At 45.0% G+C, this 19,968-nt stretch overlaps 2 protein-coding genes and 1 pseudogene across 10 annotated transcripts; all 3 read left to right on the top strand.

Annotated features, from left to right (window-relative positions):
* Positions 1-610: 610 nt before the first annotated feature.
* Positions 611-4,268, top strand: LOC123145945 (uncharacterized; annotated as a pseudogene).
* A 2,077-nt stretch (positions 4,269-6,345) lies between these two features.
* LOC123145947 (F-box/LRR-repeat protein 14) lies at positions 6,346-9,172 on the top strand. 2 transcript variants are annotated; one of them, XM_044565484.1, is made up of 2 exons: positions 6,346-6,519; positions 7,142-9,172. In XM_044565484.1, the coding sequence occupies exon 2, from the start codon at positions 7,190-7,192 to the stop codon at positions 8,639-8,641; it is 1,452 nt and encodes a 483-aa protein (XP_044421419.1). In that variant the 5' UTR covers positions 6,346-6,519; positions 7,142-7,189; the 3' UTR covers positions 8,642-9,172. The 2 variants fall into 2 exon arrangements, with proteins under 2 accessions (XP_044421419.1, XP_044421420.1); XM_044565485.1 differs by having other exon boundaries at positions 6,358-6,519; positions 7,137-9,172.
* Positions 9,173-11,416: 2,244 nt separating this feature from the next.
* On the top strand, positions 11,417-17,598 carry LOC123145943 (F-box/LRR-repeat protein 14). Of its 8 annotated transcripts, XR_006472557.1 has the most exons (4): positions 11,417-11,562; positions 12,042-15,938; positions 16,019-16,089; positions 16,917-17,598. XR_006472557.1 is itself a non-coding variant. In XM_044565479.1 (2 exons), exon 2 carries the CDS (start codon positions 12,090-12,092, stop codon positions 13,551-13,553), a length of 1,464 nt encoding a protein of 487 aa, XP_044421414.1. In that variant the 5' UTR covers positions 11,417-11,562; positions 12,042-12,089; the 3' UTR covers positions 13,554-17,598. The 8 variants fall into 8 exon arrangements, 1 of the variants encoding a protein (XP_044421414.1); XR_006472563.1 differs by lacking the exon at positions 16,019-16,089 and having other exon boundaries at positions 12,042-15,071; XR_006472559.1 differs by having other exon boundaries at positions 12,042-15,071; positions 15,278-17,598.
* The last annotated feature ends 2,370 nt before the right edge of the window (positions 17,599-19,968 follow it).

Here is a 19,968-nt window from a genome sequence, read left to right as displayed (position 1 = left end):
TTTAAAGATGATTCAAGTATGATCGGTCGCAAGGACAGTTAATGATTAGGGGGTGTTTAGGATTTGTTTAATCTTATAATTAAAGGATAATCCTTCCTTGTAAAGCGCCACGGTCCTAACGCTTTCCACGCCCCCATGATCGGATGCATCTTTTCATCACCTCTATTCCCCTTTATGATCATTGATGGAATGCAGTTGGTTGGATTGATTCATTTAGTTTCCACAACAAGTCTTCAAAAGAACAATTCAAAGTTGTAAAACGATTTGGCACTGTTTACCAAATAAAGTGGTGAAAACGCAAGAATCAAACACTAATAATTTGTTAATTCTCTGTTTTGCTTTCCCTAACAGCTACTACTCTCCCACTACAATTCATCCATGTGTCTATTAGCAGCTACTTGTACTTTTTTTATAGTGAGGCTTGGCCCAGCTCTATAATTTGGCAGTAAAGAACAAAGAAAAACATGCCACGGCCGAAAAAACACACATATACATCCAAAAATGTGTGCCCCTCACGATGTTTCCAAATGCTTTTCTTTTTTAAACTAGAATTGCTTTCCTAGTTTATGTGACCAAACAAGAGTTGATTGCTGCTTCCATTCTCCGACGACTGACTTCCGTCTATCGAACTTTGAATATGCAGAGCACCTTCCTCCCTCCTGACAACGACGCGCCAGGCAAGTCGTTTTATAACCACGCAGCTTACCTTGCTGACTCTTCTATGGCTGCCATTCTCCATTCTACAGCATCACAATAATTTAAGAGGAAGCACACCTGCTCTGAGAGTGCAGCCGTCAATGGCTCAGCCGGAGCAGAGCAAGCAGCCATGGGAGTACACCCTGCGGAAGTACCTCCTGCTGCTGGCCACCCTGGTGGTCAACGTGACGTACGCCGCGGGCTTCAACCCGCCGGGGGGCGTCTGGCAGGAGGACCCCCACAACGACGGCCAACGACTCGCTGGCGACCCCATCATCCGCGACATCCACTACCGCCGCTACCTCGCCTTCTTCTACTGCAACGCCACCGCCTTCGCCGCCTCACTCGTGGTCATCATGCTCATCCTCATCCTCGCCGTTCGGCACGACAAGGAGAAGGAGAAGGAGAAGAAGGACGCCGTTCAGGTCATCAAGCCGCTGCGGGCCTTCATGGTGCTGGACCTGCTCAGCCTCGTGGGTGCCTACGCCGCCGGAACCTGCCGGGATAGGACTTCCATCGTCTACACCGCGGTTCTGGTGGCCGCTGTCTTCGCCTACATCGTGGTTCTCAAGTTGCTGGACCGGTGTTTTCCAGAGAAGAACTCCGGCTCTAGCTCCAGCGTCGGCATGCCAACTCTGAAACTGACAACGGCGGCATGCCCAACTCTGAAACCAACAACGGCACCGTACCCGCCGCCAGCGTAATTCCCGCCGCTGACCCTGAATCTGACCGCAAGGTCGAAGAAAAGGAGTCCCGGAAGAGGCTGAAAACCGAAGAAAGGCTCTGCAAGGTCCTGATGCTTCTCGCGACGTTCGCCGTGAGCATCACATACGTCGCCGGACTGAGCACGCCTGGTGGCTTCTGGGACAGCACCGGGGGCAGCCACCGCCCAGGCGACGTGATTCTCAGGGACCACCACAGCACGCGCCTGACGGTGTTTTTACTCTTTAACACCACGGCGTTCGTGGCGTCCCTGCTAATCGCCGTGCTGCTCATCATCGACGGCAAGAAGCTCCGCGACAAGACGGCTCGGTTTCACGTGCTCTACGTGTGCATCTTCGTAGCGCTTGTCGGCCTCATTGGCGCATACGCCGCTGGCAGCTGCAGGAAGACCGACACCACCGCCTACGTGGTCAGCCTGGTTGGTGCTGTTCTGGCATACATCCTGCTCCACGGCTTCTACACTTGGTATTACTCCAATTCAGCCCTACAAACTGATGAAAATCAGCAGACTGGTGACAGGTACTGATGAAAAACAACACATACGACTGCAGTTACACTGCTTTCTTCTTTATTTCTCTGCAACTAAACTGAACTATGTTTCTTCTTTCTCTGCAATGTATTAATGCAGTGGTAGGGAGGCTCTGGACAAGGCTCGCTCTCTTGTTCTACTGCTCGCCACTCTTGCCGCCACCATCACCTACACAGCGGGGTTGGACCCGCCGGGTGGCGTTTGGCAGGACAACGGTGACGGGCACATGGCTGGTGACCCCATCCTCCTCGCGACAAACGCTAGGAGGTACAAGGCCTTCTACTACTGCAACTCGGTTGCGTTTGTGGCCTCATTGGTGGCCATCGTCTTGGTCCAGATGGAGAAGCTAGTCAAGCACCATGTGCTGGAGGCAGCCATGATACTTGACCTGTTTGGCCTCATCGGTGCATATGCCGCTGGGAGCTGCCAAAACGTGAACACCTCCATTTACGCCATGGCTTTGGCAGGGGCTGTCTTGATCTATGTGGTGATCCATGTTGTCTTCTTCACACTGGACCAGAACAACAACGACCAAGAAGATCAGTTGCTGGAGAAGAAGCGCAAACGGTTGCTCCTCTTCGCGATCTTGACCGTGACCATCACCTACCAAGCCGGCCTTACCCCTCCTGGTGGCTTCCTGCTCCAGGACGACAAGCTCGGCCACCATGCCGGTGACCCGGTCCTCTTGTACAACTACCCACGCCGCTACCATGCCTTCTTCTATTGCAACTCGGTGAGCTTCATGTTGTCCATCGCCCTCATCATCCTCCTGGTGAACCCCAATTTGTACAGGCCAGCAATACGAAGCAATGCGCTATCTGTTTGTACGGCGGTGGGTTTGCTTTGTTTGATGGGGGCGTATGCCGCCGGAAGCACGCAACACATCAAGACATCCATCTACATTTTCGTGTTGGTGGTCGTGGTCCTCCTCGTTGCAGCCGGACTGCTGCTAGTATTTTTGTTGAGGGAACTGACTGGACAGGGGGACGACGGAGGAGAAAACAAAAATGGCATCTCGGCAGCTGCTGAGCCATCCATACCCATTGAACAGGAGAAAGAAGAAGAAAAGGCAAAGAAGGAACAAGAAGAAAAAGCAAAGAAGAAAGAAGAAGAAAAGGTAAAGAAGGAAGAAGAAGAAGAAGAAAAAGCAAAGAAGGAAAAAAGGAAGAACCACGCGAGGCGCAAATACCTGATGCTGCTAGGTATCTTGGTGGCGAGCATAGCCTACCAGGCCGGCCTGGAACCACCCGGCGGAGCGTGGCAGAGCAGTGGGAACGGGTACGAGGCGAGTGACCCGGTGATGCACAACAACATGAGGCCCCGGTACCTTGTTTTCTTCTACAGCAACTCCATTTCCTTTGTGGCTTCCATCGTTGTCATCATCATGTTGCTGCCGCATTGGCTGCCAGACGAGAGGGAAGAAGAATGGAAGGAATGGTCGCTGAAGGTGATGAACCGGACGATCAGACTGGATCTGTTTGCTCTCCTGGTGGCCTATGCAGCCGGCTCCAACAGGGGGTGGAAGACGTCTGTGATTGTGGTCGTGCTCATCATTGCCGTGCTGAGCTACTTTGCAATCCATATGATACTATCATGTACCGTTTGTCAAGGTAAGAAGACCCGAGGCACATCTGCAAGCTTACAGCATGTTGCCATGACGCAACAGAGCGGCAACCAGAATCCTCCAGCACAGTGTGATTCATTATCAGTGTGATCAGTGGTGTAGCTCCACAAACGTGAGGGCAGTCCACAAAGTAATCCCAAATTCAGCGCGATTGGTCATCTACCTATTTCTCCCTGGCTCTAGATCTGTAATCAGCTTAGCTCTGTCCAATCTCCCTGCTCTCTCCCTGCTCTAGCTAGCTCGCCCTGTTTTTAGGTTCCTGGTCTAGTTGATGTAATCTGATGAATAAGCTGCATCCCAATTGGAGCATGCTGGCATTGTCTCTCGACTCACTGGGCGTGCGGGCGTGTGTCTTAATCCAATGAACATGCGTGGTAGGTGACGTTTTCCAGATCCTATATGCACTCTGACTCATAAGAACTTGAATGGGAAGTGCATGAATTGCAACTAACATTTGCATTCCGGATACTGAGCATTTTGTTACTACTGAAACATACTGTGTCACTAGGTACAATCTCAAGTATTGTGCAATCCTGACAATTAGTAATCACTGATCGAGAGGAAGCATACCTTGAACGCGGGGCCCGACCATCGGACGCCAGCAACTCGATCTCCCCAGCGGGGCAATTCACCGAACACCTGCAGGGCGCCCGATCCCCGCGTGCAGATGGAGGCAACCGAGCCGAGCAGGCCGCCGTCGTGAGTGCCCTCGTTGCCGTGGATCCATAGAGACGTGCGCTGGCGTCAGAGGTTGGCACGATTTTTGGTCGGAGAGGATTCCACGAGCGTCAGCCGCGTCCATCGGAAGCAGTTGCTCGAGGCGTGAATGCAGGTGCTGCGCGTATCCAGGTGGTTTAAGAGGTCGCTCCGCGCGATCTTCCGCAGGAGGGAGAATGGCCACGCGCAGCGCCGCGCTTCCCAGGTACAGGTCGGGGCGGGGCGAGGCGTCGCCGACGATCGCCGGAGAGAAGGAGCGGCGCCTTGGCTCCTGGCTCCCGCGCGGCTCTGTATCGTGAGGGGTGGACGGGCGGTAGTTGGGGTTTTCAAAAAACAAACCGTGCAAACCGGCTAGAGCAACAAACTTCCTGATTCCTAAGTTCAAAAAAGAAAAAATCTGACTTCATAGTTTTTCTTTCTTTTTTGAGGGGTCTGATTTCCTAGTTCAGAAAAGTGAGCTACAGGCGCGTTGGCAAACTTCAGAGAATTGTGAAAGGAGGAGGAGGAGCAGTGCTTAGAGACCACAATGGTGCTTTTCTGGCAGCAACCTGTCATTACTTCCTAAACATGTGAATCCGGAAGCTACAGAGGTCTTGGCTTGCAGACGTGCTTTGCATCTGGCTGCAGATATTAACGCAACAAGGGTTTCAGTGGCGTAGCTAGGGGGTGGCCAGGGTGGTCCATGGACCACCCTGGAATTTCCTATAGCTTGTATATAATGTAGTAAAAAAATATTTCTTTGAAAATAAATAAACTTATGTAAATATTTCTTTTTGATGGACCACCCTGGCTTATTGGGCTGGCTACGTCACTGCAAGGGTTCACTTGAAACTGGATGCTCAAGCATGGTGAATATGTTGCAACAATCAGCGAGGAATCTATCTGCTAATGGTCCTTGGATTGAGGAGGTTAAAGTTCTTCTTGGGTCCTTCGTCGAGTACAAAATCTCTTGGGTTCGTCGTTCTGCTAATATTGCCGCGCATAAATTAGCTAGAGTTGGTGTTGGTGATGAACTGTGTAAGGTGTGGTTGGGGGCCCTCCAGACTTCGTTCTTTCTGTAATCGCGGATGACATTCCGGTGTTTGAATTTTAAATAAATGCGGCAATATTTACCCTCAAAAAAAACTTCAGAGAATTGTTTTTTTTAAGGAAGGGAATTGTGGAAGATTAGATGTACCATACACTCCCTTCGTTTCAAATTTTTTGAACTTCTAGATTTGTTGTAAGTCAAACTTCCGCACATTTGACCAAGTCTATGTAAAAATATACCAACATCTATAACACCAAACGGGTTTCACTAGATTCATCGTAACATCAAAATTTAAAGTTTCAAAATATTCTTTAAAAAACACATGTACTACATTGGGATGTACAATACAAGTGTGAAAAAACTATTTCTATTTGCGTAGCTCACATCATAACGCATTTCATCATGAAAACTACACACTTGTAGCCAACATCCCTATGTACATGTGTATTTTTTTCAAAAAAAATGACACTCATGAGAAGAAGCCACCAAAATTCATGAAAAACTACACACTTGTAGCCAACATACCTGTTATGCCAAATCCTCCAAAGAGTCATCAAAATCATACACCGCTCAATTTCTTTCAAGGGATCTAATGGGTGAAGCAGTCAAATCTTTCAACAATGTGCGGCTAATCTGCTACCTAGGAGACACATCTAATGTATAAACTCAACATGTGGTGCTCCTATCAGATTTCCTATTATTCGCAAAAAAAAAAAAGAATCTTGATATCATTATTTTTTATCATGAGTGTTGAGATCTTAAAAGTGATCATGCTCGACACAAAAAATATATTTATTTCCGGCAAATAATAATAATAATTATACTGTGTTCTTTAAGTCAATAAATTCATAACATTTATCATGAACTTTTTATAAGGTCATTTATTCATATATTTTTCTCGAGAAGAGGCAATTTGTGCATAAACGAGGTTAATTATTAACATTAGGCCTGGTCGGTAGTGGGCCCCGGCCCTTCGGTCAAATATGGGCCGCATCATCGAGTCAGGCCCAAAGCCCAAACCAGCTTTGCTGCTGCTGCGCATTACTGCGAAGCCACGAAGGAGGCGAGGGTTTCGCCGTCGACCTCGCCGCGGTGGTTTCTCCGCCCAATCCACCCCCTCAATCACCGCCGTTTCCTCCCAGCTCTCCCATCCCCGGCCGCCGCCGCCCTTCCTGGGTAGTCGGATCCTCCGAGCCCGAGGTACGGATTTGGGTCCATTCCTTTCCCTTCTCGAGCGACCTTGGTCGAGCCAGCCGATGCGATGTCGATTCTTCCATCTGAACTTGGTCGATTCGGCTCTGTAATGTCCGCATGGCCTGGGTTTTGCACCTGGGTCGACTAAGGGAATTAGGCCGCTGTTGTCTATGGACCTGGAAGGCTGGAACCTCTGTGAAATGCTAGAGGAAATAGCTTGGTCTAGTCAGTAAAACCTGCTCTGGAGTGTGCAGAAATTGTTATATTCGTCTGATTTGTTGGGCTGTATTTCCATATACGAGTTCAGTTCAGAAGGGGAATGTTCAGATATCATGTGGGCTTATTGTTCAAATTGGTATATTTATAGATTATCCCCCCACCCAGCAGAAATTTATACAGTTAGGGTGTTATTTTAATTTGAAATTCTTTATATCACTTCTTTGTTCTACGGAATGGATGCAAATAGGATGCTGCTGCACTAATTTACCGTTTATTGTGAAGATAAGCACATAAAACCTTCGAAATGTATAAAAACCTTCAAAGTTTCATCACTGTTTCCTTCTATATTATTTCGTTACAGATGTTATCTGCTTATCTTGTACCCTGATCATAATTTTTTTTAGTCCAGTGCCTGCCGAGCCTTGAGGTTGCCCAAGTTGTGCAGCTGCGGTACTCGATGGAGGATCTCCCGGAGCCACTGCTTGCAGATATCATCAAGAGGATTACCGTGTCGAGTGATCTCAATTCTCTTTGCCTCGTGTCAAAGCAGTTGTGCGCTGTCGAGGCGGAGCATAGGGGTACTATCCGTGTTGGCTGTGGCGTTGACCCTACAACGGAAGCCTTGACATCACTGTTCTCCCGGTTCTCCAATTTATGGAAAGTGGAGATCAATTACTCTGGTTGGACGCCCAGTCATGGGGACCAGGTGAACAACCAAGGAATCCTTGTTCTATCGCATCATTGCCCCTTGCTGTCTGATCTCACCTTAAGCTTCTGTGCACACATTGATGATGCTGGTCTTAGTTATCTAGCTTACTGCAGAAAGTTGAGGTCCCTCGAGCTGAGCTTTGCACCAGCAATAACTTCAACTGGGATTTTCCGGGTGGCCGTTAGTTGCTGCTATCTCTCTGTTCTCCACCTTGTTGACTGTATAGCAATAGAGAGCGTGGAGTGGCTGGAGTACCTTGGGAGGTATGGATCATTAGGGGAACTTGTTCTAAAGGATTGTGATGGAATCAGTCAGTATGACCTCCTAAAGTTTGGTCCAGGATGGAGGAAGCTCCAAAGGTTTGAGTTTGAGATTAATGGAACTTACTGGCTGAGTGAGCGCCCTGATCCCTCATACGTGGTTGGCTACCCATCTAGCTATGACATTTGTTGTGATAATTTGAAGGATCTTAGGTTGGCTCATATTGTAACTAAGCCGGAAATTGGACTCCGTTTTCTCCTGGGGAAGTGCAAAGCATTGGAGACACTTTACCTGGAGTATGTTATTGGTCTAAATGAGGATGAAGTGATTTCACTATTCCAGAGGTGCTGCAACCTTAAAACCATCTCACTTCGGCTCATGCCTCTGCGCTGTGAAGATCATTGGTTTAGGACGGCATTGACTGATGACAGCCTAGAGGCCCTAGCTCTAAGCTGCCCTATGCTTCAGGTTGTTGAGCTCACTTTCACATTTTGTGAACCCTCTTATCCTACTGAAATAGGCTTCACACAGAAGGGTATTCTGACGCTTATCCAATCATGTCCGATTCGTGCTCTTGTGCTAAATGGTGCCAGCATATTTGATGATGAGGGGATGAAGGGCCTGTCATCCACACAGTTCCTGGAGAAGCTCGATCTCGTGGATTGCTGCTCTGTATCTGATGCTGGGATGTACCTCATTGCTCAGGCTCCTTGTTTGAGTCACCTCACACTCCGGAAATGTAGTAGCGTGACAGATGATGGGTTGGCTGCATTGGCACGTTCACAGAAGTTGGAGTCACTGACCGTTATAGGCTGCCGCCGGATCTCTCAGGAGGGTGTGCAGGGTGCTGCCAAATCAGTTTGCTACTCATCGGAGACTGAAAGCCACAACAGCCTAAAAGGAATGAACGTGTACAGGAAAATACGCCAGTCACCCTGAATTCAGTCTTTGGCTGTTAATTTGTGTTGCTATATGTTGGCAGAACTTCGAAACCACAACAGTATGAAAGTAACTCGGAGGACAGTTGCACCTGCCATTTCCTTCTGGCAAGTTCCAATTGGCTTCAGATGTTCTAGACTTGTTTTGGCAGTGTGAGATTCGTTTTAGAAATTTGCCAGAATTCGCGTGTATTATGGCTTGACAGTCATTTGTGCTGGTTCTGGTCTTTCGTGTGTTCGTTGTGCGGCATCTTCTCCATTGATTCTCCATGTGCAGCGCCTGAGCATATCATGTTGTTTTTCTAAGTACACCTCAGCTCAATCCTGGTATGATGCATTGTTCATCACGTCCACCAAGGAAGAGTTTTTTAATCCTTTTATTGTAGCTATCTGAAAGGTGTCCTTCATCTGTTTGAGATCTCCAAACATGGTACCCTTTTATTTTTATATTCTCGGTGTTCTAAATTCCAAAATAATTATCAGCTTCTTTTGGCTGCTTGTGCAATATTTAAGGTTCAGGCGTAATTGAGCACATTAAACCTGGAGATGAGATCTACTAACCGTTGTTTTAAAGCAGTTTATGCTACAGATAGGAATTTTCTGAACTTATCAACTCAACACATGTGCACACATGAAACAAATGCCCTTTTACTACACTGAACATTCATGGTAATATTCCGTCGTTACACTAAAGAAGGCAAGATCTATGTAAAATGGCAGAGAAAACATATACAGTACATTGTTGCATCTCAGCCAAGACGATGCTGCTGTCGACATCGATCTGTCATCGGATGGCTGAAACTGCTCAACGGGTCGCTATTTGAATTTCCTTTACAGCTAGCTTTCTGCTTTATTAGTGATGTAGTGGCTACAAGAGCCAAGACTTCAGGTTGCTAGATGCATCCGGTCTTGTACTGGGTTAAAACTCTAGAGGCCATGTTCCGGCTGGCCCTCTTATGCGTGTCTGAAAGCCGAAAAACCCCTAGCTAGAGTCACAATTTTCCTGTCCAAAAATCACTAGCGAACAGGTGTGAGATGGTCAGTTAACTCCGAACCTGACACATCAGGCGTTAAACAGAACCAGTGAGCTGCCGGCTAGGTGTGAATGGCCGTGCAGGGAAAGGTATACTGAAATGTATGAATATTTTTTTCTTAAATACATGCCGACTTTTTATATTGAATACATGTTGAACATTTTTGTATATAGGTTGAACATTTTTTGATACACATTGAACATTTTTTAAATACATGTTGAATATTTATCTGAATACGTGTTAAACATTTGTAAAATGCACATTGACCAGTTTTTTAAATAAATGTACAAAGTGATCATTTTGAAACCCGTTGAAACTTTTTCAACAATTTCATGAACAATTTTGGAAACGTGCAAACATTTGTTAAGTGTTAGAACATTTCTTTCCTAAATGGAAGGACCATTTTTATATGTTATGGACATTTTTCTAAAATTGTGAGCATATTTTTTTCATTTCATGTTTTTTTAAATTTTGTGAAACACATTTCTACATGTGCCAACATTTTTTGAATGTCATGAACACTACAAAGTGATCATTTTGGAACACCTGTTGAACATTTTTCAATTCAAAAATCTGTGACGTGTTAGAACATTTCTTTCTTAAATGGAAGGAACATTTTTATATGTTATGAATATTTTCTAAAATTGCGAGATTTTTTTTTCATTTCATGTTTTTTTATTTCATGAAACATATTTTTTAACGTGACAACATTTTTTGAATGTCATGAACACATTTTGAATGGTATGTATTTTCAAAAATTATTCCATTTTAAAACATTTTCATTACAAATTTTTAAACAAGTGAAAATTTGTAAACGACAAAACATTTTTTCTATGGTATGAAGAGTTTTTAAAATCACACAAAATTCTTTTAATGTGCGGTGATTTTATAAAAATCTAAGTAATTCATTTTTATAATATATATATATATATATAATATTTCAAAACATAAAAAGGTGAAATTAAATGGAAAAACCAAAATGGTCTGACCTGCAATAGTGTCATCTGAGGCTAGTCGTCCATCTATTTTGTTAGATGCGGGACATACAGGCTCCCAACAAATTGACTTACCGGCACACATTCCGATTACTAACTCCCCAATTGAATATGGGCCTCATCATCAAGTCAGGTCAAGCTCAAGCTAGCGTTGTTGCTGCTACGAATTACTCACGCCGCAAGGAAGGCGAGGGTTTTGTTGTCGACCACTTGACCTCGACGCGGAGGTTTCCCCAACCATTCCTTCCAACCCTTGGTCATCGTCGTTGACGCCCAACCTTCGGGGCGGCGCCTCCTCTCCTGGTTCGTTAGCTCCTCCGAGGTACGGGTTTGGGTCTATTACCTTTCCTTCTCGAGCAACATTGGTTGAGCCAGCCGTCGCGATGTCGATTCTTCCACTTGAGCTTTGTCGATTCTTAAAAGTTAAAATAAGGCAACAACAAATTCACTTAGGCACACATTCCGATCACACGTACTACATGTGATGCTTCTCTTTCCTTGTTCATTAGAGTAGGTTAGTTTTTTTAGTCCAAAAATAAAAAAAATTGGGGGAAAACAGTTTGTCTTTTTTTTAGGGGGAGGGGAAAAATAGTTTGTCTTTTAAGAACACGAGATTCAGTTAGTTTGGGTCGAATATGGGCCGCATCATCAAGTCGGGCCGAAGCCCAAGCCACCTTCGTTGCTGCTGCGTACGAGTACTACTAATCCATTCGAGCTCCTACTGCTGAAAAAAACAAATCCATCCGAGCTCCCGAAGCCAGCCGACGCTCTCGCCGCGAGGGTTTTGCCGTCGACCTCGCCGCCCAATCCTCCCCCCTTGGTCACCGTCGTTCCCGCCCAGCTTCCCCCCTTCCGGCTGGCGCCGCCCTTCCTGGTTCGTCGGCTCCTCCGAGGTACGGATTTGGGTCCGTTCCCTTCCCTTCTCAAGCAACATTGGTTGAGCCAGCCGCGGCGATGTCGATTCTTGCACCATGTACCTAGATCTGTTGATGCACTTGGCCCACTATGTAATAACTGAAATTCCAGAGGAAATGTCCTGGTTTAATTCTAGTAAAACATGTTCTTTAGTGCCTAGAATTTGTCCTTCCAGATCCGAGTTCAGTTCAGCAGGTGGATGTTTAATTGGTATATTTGTACACTGTGATTAGGGCTTTTACATTAGGTGATTGCTCCAAGATAAGCATGTAATTAAGTGACTGTTCCCCTAAAAAATGTAATTAAGTGACTGTTCCAAGATTAGCACATAAATCTTTCAACAGATATAAAAATGTTCAATGTTTCACTGATGTTTCCTTTTACATTAGTTCTTGAGGACAGCTATTATTTGGTTATCTTGTTATGTTCCATTCTGATAATAGAATCTTTACTGCAGCGCCTGCCGGGTCTTGAGACTGCCCAAGTTGTGCAGCTGAGATAGTGAATGGAGGATCTCCCAGAGCCACTGCTTGCAGAGATCGTCAAGAGGATTACCAAGACAAGTGATCTTAATTCTCTTTCCCTCGTGTCGAAGCAGCTCTGCACCGTTGAGGCGGAGCACAGGGATGCTATCCGTGTTGGCTGTGGACTCAACCCTTCTACAGAAGCCTTGGTATCGTTGTTCTCCCGGTTCCCCAATTTGGCGAAAGTAGAGATAAACTATTCCGGATGGTGGCCCAGTAACGGGAACCAGTTGAACAACCAAGGCCTCTGTGTTCTATCATCTCACTGCCCCTCACTGTCCGATCTTTCTTTAAGCTTCTGCTCTTACATTGGTGACTCTGGTCTTGGTTATCTAGCTGATTGCAAAAAATTGAGTTCGCTCAGGCTGAACTGTGCACCAGCAGTAACTTCTACTGGGATTTTTCGTGTGGCGGTTGGTTGCAGGCATCTTTCGGTTCTTCACCTTGTTGACTGTATGGCAGTAGACAGCAGGGAGTGGCTGGAGTACCTTGGGAGATATGGATCATTGGTAGAACTTGTTGTAAAGGATTGCGATGGAATCAGCCAGTATGACCTCTTAAAGTTTGGCCCAGGCTGGGAGAATCTCCAAAAATTTGTGTTTGAGATTAATGGAAACTACTGGATGTCAGGGGCGTCTGACCCCTCCTACGTGTCTGGCTACCCATATAGGTATGACATCTGCTGTGATAGCTTGAAGGATCTTAGGTTAGCTCATATTATAACCAAGCCAGAAACTGGACTTCGTTTTCTCCTGGGGAAGTGCAAAGCATTGGAGACGCTTTACCTAGAGTATGTGATTGGTCTAAAAGAGAATGAGATGATTGCGCTATTCCAGAGGTGCAGCAACCTTAAAACCATCTCACTTCGGTTCATGCCTCTGCGGTGTGAAGATTATGAGTTTAGGACGCCATTGACTGATGTTAGCCTTAAGGCTCTAGCTCTCAGCTGCCCTATGCTTCAGGTTGTAGAGCTCACATTCACATTTTGCGAACCCATGTATCCAACAGAAATAGGTTTCACACAAGAGGGTATTGTGTCGCTCGTCCAATCTTGTCCAGTCCGCACTCTTTTGCTAAATGGTGCCAGCATTTTGTATGACGAGGGGTTGAAGTGCCTCTCATCCTCACAGTTCCTGGAGAAGCTTGAGCTCGTGGATTGCAGGTCTATAACCGATGCTGGTATGAGTTTCATTATACTGGCTCCTTGCTTCAGCAATCTCACCCTCCGCAAATGCAAGAAAGTGACAGACAATGGGATGGCTGAGCTGGCACGTTCACAGAAGTTGGAGTCACTGACCGTTATAGGCTGCTGCCAGATCTCTCAGGAGGGTGTGCAAGGGGCTGCCAAATCAGTTCACTACTCTGCAGAGACTGAAAGCCACGGCAGTCTAAAAGGAATGAACACGGACAGGGACATGAACAGGAAAAGACGCCGGTCGCCCTGAATCCAATCTTTGGCTATTAATTTGTGTTTGCTATATATCAGCAGAAGCTTGAAACCGCAAAACTATGAAAGTAAATTCGGAGGACAGGTCCACCTGCCATTTCCATGCAATAAGTTTTAATTGGCTTTGGATGTTCTAGACTTGTTTTGGTAATGCGAGCTCTGTTTTAGGAATTTGCCATAATTCTTGCGTATGTTATGACAGTAGCTTCGATTTGTAATCTCTTTGCAGTCCTCATATCTGTAAAGTCTACTTCCTTTCACTGACTGCTCCAAACATCAACCTATTATTCTTATACCTTTTGCCTGCTTGTGCAACATTTAAGTTTCAGGCGTCATTGAGTGCATTAAACCTGAAGATTGCATCTGCTAACCATTTCTTTACAGTGGTTTCTGCATTAGACAGGAAATTTCATTACTTATCGACACAACACATGTGCACGTATGAAACAAAGCAAAGAGATTACGAACAAGGAACACATGCTTTTTTTCTTAGACTGAACATACATGGTAATAGTTCTGCGCAAAATGGCAGAGAAAACAGATATGGTATTGCATCTCAGCCTATCACTTGATGTAATCTAGTTCTCTCGTTTAAGGTTGTAAGGGCATCATGTGAGCTGCTGGCTACAATGGCGGCAGCGCCCCGCATGAGATTAAACTTGGTGCGTGGGGATAATTGCCCTTTGGGTTCTCATCTGCAGGATTTCATTCACAGCAGAGAACCCTTTGGTAGAGAAGATCTGCGAGACATCAGACAGATACATGCTGATGCATGACATTTGTAACACTGGAATCGGAAAGATGCTGATGCTTATAGCCTGCAATCCGTACAAAAGGAAAGTTAGATGATGATGTTTCAGATCACGCACACCAAATCGGTGTCGTGTTTTCTTCTTCTTCATTTGTATAAGATCAACAGGTTACTGTGTTTACCTGATGCAATGATATCTTCACAGATAGCCACCATCAAGCAAACACATTGGGAATTACTCAATAACAAGAGAAGCAAATTCAAGCAGCTACATCTCTACTCCTATAAAAAGCTGAGTTGGTGATGATGGTGTGTCTGCCGTCTATCAATCTCGACCGTTCGATCCGCATCTAACGCATCTGATACGAGCTCTGGCACTTTTGCACAAAGACCCCCGCCACTCTCTTCATATTCTTTCCAGAAAACCCCTTCATCTCTCTATTCCAGACCAATCCAGATCCATCCCGTGCGACTTTCCTCCAACCAGCAATGGAGTTCCGATCTCATGCGCTGGCCGCTGCCGGCGCCGTCCGCCCCCAATGCTTCGGGTGCCTTCTGCCGCCGCAGCCACCACCACCACGACCTCGTCTCCTCTGCCCCCTTTCCCGTCTCTCCCCGCCGTCTTCTCCGGCCACCTCCCGCATCTCCTTGGATGCCGTCCGCTGCAAGTACGCCGCAGGGTACGCGCTGCACATCCTCGCCGGCGGCGGCGCCACATGCTACTCACTCTTCTCCATCGACACGCTCCACGACCACCCCCTTCAGGTACGCGCTGCTCCCTGAGGACATCCACACCGTCTGCACGAAGCTGGGGTTCAGATCGCCGTCATCGTCGCCGCCGGCCATTAATCAGTTCGCTAGGATGTATTTCACGCCCGTCGTTCCTCGCACTTACTTAGCCTGATCTATCAAATCGCAGTATTAGCGCTTTCTGTGGTCTCACATCGCAGTTTTCTCTGCCCAAACTGCAGGAGGCATGAAGAGATTGGCTATAGACCAGGCAGGAGAATAGGGGATAGGAAAATGCAGAAAATTGCCAGGCAATATATGTTCTCTTGCACGTTTGAATCCTGATTTGGATTATCCTACAGATTTGAATATTTTTATCATACCAATTAGCTTTTTATTTTTCGTGAGTATAATGATATGCCTGATGCCCAAGGCTGTGCTTTTCCTCCTAATAGTCCAAGTTACTCGAAAATAGATATCATAGCCCTGGATTTAATTGCACTAGAAGTATCATAGATTCATCTCCACATATACCCCATCTGTGGGTGTCAAGCCAATCACCCTCATTCCTATATGCTAGCCTGAGTTGTGAATCGTTGTCTCCTTAGGACTGTTAACCTAGAAATTCTCAAAATAAAGCAAAACATCAAGCCCTTGATCATGTGGACCCTTACTTCAAAAAGCATGGATGTGATCTAATATAAGCTTATTCTTTGATTTTCCACCGAGATTCCTCACGCTGTGCACAGATGAAGGATGTTGGGCCATTTAGATGCCTTCTTCAGCGCGCCGTCATCCTCTCCTCCTCTAGCCAACATCGATGGCATTTCGGTGTTGAGGAGAAAGTATCGTGTCACATATATGCTGCTTGATTCCCTGGATTCTGGATCTCCTTGGGAAAAAGTAGGTGAATGATTTTCAAAGGTGCAGATTAATAGGGCATGATAACCCTGTTCTTATTCTTTGGTTTATTTTGATCCCAGGCATTAGAAGGATTTTCTTTTTGACTGTTACGCTGCTCTGCTAGGCATTAGAAGAATTTCATTTTTTACTGGTACGCCTGCTCTGCACCATTAAGAGTATGTCTGTAGCTAGCTTTCACTTGCTTCTGTTTTGGGAAATGTAGCAACAATACAGCATGTACTCCTATGTCCTGCATATGAACGTGTGAAGAAACTGAGGCACGCCCTACTGTATTAATACCGGTGACCCATGTTCAGCTAATTGTTTTACACACTTTTGTATGGGCACTGTTTAATATCGTACTAGATTTATCATTCCCCGCAAAAATAATAATATAGGGTATATGATTGTCCAGTAAAATAGAGTAGGCCAATCTATAGGCTGAAGTAAGTTAGTTTTGTTTTATTCACAGGAGTGCATGTGTTTTATCACTCACTAATTATATGGGGTTTTCACACATACAAGTGATGCATTTAACAGATTTTGAGAGGAAATAGGTTGTTTTTTTATTGTGTTTCTTTTCATAGAAATAAAAGTCGGTTTTCAGAGGGACGTTGGTTTCAGCCTTGGCCTTCTAAAGTTGAAAGATCACGCTGTTTTAATTACTTCTGGAGGATTCCTTCATTTTGAGAAAGTCAATATCTCAGCAGCAAGCTGGCAACTTGGCCAATGATGTTGGACGAACCAATTCTTTTAGACTCAAATTCTTGGATTGGTGCTGTATATTCTGAATTTCTTTTGTGAACAAAAGTGAGGAGTGGGAGAGGATCTGCAATTGTGAAATTTACTTGTTTTCATTGGAATTGTCTACTAATTATGAAATGATTTTTATTTCTTCTGGATTCGGTATACTATTCTTGGACTCATGAGATTGTTGTTTTATTTCAATGTTGGACGTGGTTCTGACAAAAAATGCAGGCTGTAGCTAATGGAGACTGTAGCACGCTGGTATAGTGTCAGGTCCTGACGATCATGAGTGTGTTGCATGCCTGGGGCCTGGCTCGTTGCGTGCAGTGACCCAGTGGCCGACGTGGGTGAGGACCTGTAGACCGGGCACAACGGTGAGGATGAACGAGAACGTGCTGACGCCTGTGCGCGCCACCACGCCCACCGCCAGCTCCAGCTGCGGGCTTCAGCAGCACATCATCCCGCTGCTTGAGGTCAGAATTCTCGTCTGCGGTGGCGAGGCAGAGACGGCGCTCGAGGGTAGGGGCTTGGACGCCGAGGCCGAGCGAGGGGATGGCGAGGAGCTTGGAGACGAGTTGGTTGACGTGCTGGCCTGGGAGCTCTGGTCGGCGGCGTCAAAGGCGCTGATGTCGCCGATGGGGATGGACGGTGGGCCTGGTCATACGGCCGATTACGTTATTACAGTTCATTAGAGTAACCAAACAAATTCTGTTTTTTCTCCATTCCCTTTACAGTAACTGTATAACTCGATTGTGTTTGCGTTTGCGTTAAGTTCCTTGCACCGAACACCTCCTAGGTGTATACGCGAGCAGCAATTACGAAAACAGTAGATGATGTGCAATTAGCAGTTTATTATGCCTTAAAAGACAACATATTTGTGTTCCATGATACAAGTATTTGTTTGTGCTTCTTCCATAGCAGACTTCTCAAGCCAATCTGATTGCATTTGTTTGTGTATGGAAGTGCCAGTTAGTGCAAATGTTTACTAATTATACAGTTCAAAATTAGGATTTGCACATGCTTTACTAGCAAGCTGGTAAGAAATATGATTTATTCGACTTATTGCACCTAGAACTCTTGCTACATAAAGCTTATTTCGATGGTCATTGGCTGTGGATTGTGGTTACTACTCAGGTCATGGGTCGTGGAGTGTGACAAATTGAGTTATTTTTTTCTAAGTGTTTATTCAAACTATTAATTGTTAAAGTTCAAAAATAGACAAGCATTCTGTAGCATGATGCAACATTTGATATGGTGGTAAAATTACTAATGGTTGCAATAGCGAAGAGCTGCAGAAGACAGACTGATTTGGAGTGTCATTGCAATTGCAAAATGCGTGGGCGGAAGGATTTTCTATTATCGCATTATGGGATAGAGTGAGGAATAATAAAGTACAAGAAGTCCTCCTGCAAGGTGAATATGGAGAAGAAATCTTTTGGCTCGGTACATTATTTATTGTTTTGTAGCAATGTACTTGCTCTTACTATAATTTTTTAAGTAAATAATGTTCCATGTGGTCTTTTATGATTCCGTTGCGTAGCACCGGCATCTTACTAGTAAGTCTGGAATTGCCATGACCACGGTTCAGAAACAAGTGCTGGGTTTCAGAAATCAAAATTGAGATCCATACATGATCTGACATGTTTTTTTTAAGATGGTGCTGGTTTATGACACCATTTGATCCTCATCGTTTGCAATGATGTGTATTTGTACTAGTTAGACATCGAAATTAAACTTGAACAGCTCATGTGTAAAAATTTAAAAAATGAAAAATAAATAGACCGACCCAGTAATTCCTCAAGTATGCGGCCTGATTCTAGTTACATTGTCAAGTACAGTACAGTTACAATGTTAAGTATACAATACATAACCGATGTGTACTTTGACAAGTATGCACGGCCGAGGAGCTCCGGCAACGCCTGCTGCTGACAGCTACTCCGGCGCGAGCCTCCTGTCTTTCTCCCCGCCGTCTGTCCATCACCACGCCTTGCTCTCCCCGCCAGCCGTCGATGGCCCTGCCTTGCTCGAAGCTAAAAAAAAAGAGTGCTCTAAAATGCATCTTTTTGAATCCTGAATTTTATTTTTTTAATGCCCAGGCCTGCAAGGACGTCTTTTAAAGGTGAAATTTTGCACGATGTCAGAACATTTGTTGGTGTTCAGCAAAAAATAATCAGGTTTTTATATATTTTCACTTTTTTCTATTAATGTACTGTTCATGTGAGTGTATTTGAGCTCGGGAGCAGATAATCCATGTCCGGAATGAAGACGCTTTTGTTTTTATTTATCATAAACTGTGAACCTACGCGGTAATATATCTACGAAAAAATTTCAATCTCTCGCTTAATGCACAAACTTAAACTTACTCTAATTTTAAAGTTAAACAAAGTCGTATTATTTGTGAACAATGAGTTTAGTTCTTCAATGTTACAATAAGTTAAACCGTTCGAGTGTTAAATTAATACGAAACCCAAATGACCTTTTTCTGGAACGAGGCACAAATTACATCAGTGTTATATCTCGCTTACTGCGAGACACACGGTAGCCTCACCTACAGGCAGTGGCGAATCTAGGAAGAAAATGAAGGGTAGGCTGAAGTCAACAGCGAGAAAATTAAGCTCTCTTTTGAGAAAAAAAACATGACGTCCTAACCTTGTTGTCAAAATAAGCTCAGTATTTTCCAAATTATTACTTAAAACATGTAGTACTAACTAGATTTTTTCTAGGATTTTTGAAAAAATATATGAAATTTTGAACCAAAATTTGAATTTATCTTGCAAAATAATCATTATCTCCCCATCTTGTTGTCCATATAAGTTGGAGGAGGGATTACAATCACAATAGTTAAGGGAAGGGTATCTGGGTTCAGATTAGCTGGGATAGGTTGTGCGAGAGTACATGCATGCATACTCATTTTTGTAGACTTCTTTTTTGCAAGTAAGTTGCATTGGACACTAATTTAGTTAACTGTACATGAACTAGTGATTACTAGATAGAGGCTGGGCAGTCATGTGTGGTGCCTGTTCGCTGGGCGTGTGCGGCGTTGTGTGTTTGCTACTCGATAGTAGATGTACTGTTGAGCTGGGATGAAAGTACTAGTAGTAGTAAAAAAATATTGTTATTTGGAGGGTAGGCTTAAGCCTGTTAAAGCCCTCCTAGTAGACTCGCCTCTGCCTATAGGGATTGCTGAAGTTGGCCGACCCAAGAAGCAGTTTTGGGAAGCATGTAAAGACCAATTGGCTGAACCTTCTGACCAGTTTCGGCTGGTTTTTGGGAAGGTTCTGTG

The sequence above is a fragment of the Triticum aestivum genome, chromosome 6D (genome assembly GCF_018294505.1).
Source record: "Triticum aestivum cultivar Chinese Spring chromosome 6D, IWGSC CS RefSeq v2.1, whole genome shotgun sequence".
NCBI classification, from domain to species: domain Eukaryota; kingdom Viridiplantae; phylum Streptophyta; class Magnoliopsida; order Poales; family Poaceae; genus Triticum; species Triticum aestivum.
This window is presented reverse-complemented; position numbering and strand designations above follow the sequence as displayed.

What these genes read in the sequence shown, in the direction of transcription:
- LOC123145943 (XM_044565479.1), top strand. Translation starts at nt 12,090, where the DNA reads ATGGAGGATCTCCCAGAGCCACTGCTTGCAGAGATCGTCAAGAGGATT.
- LOC123145947 (XM_044565484.1), top strand. Translation starts at nt 7,190, where the DNA reads ATGGAGGATCTCCCGGAGCCACTGCTTGCAGATATCATCAAGAGGATT.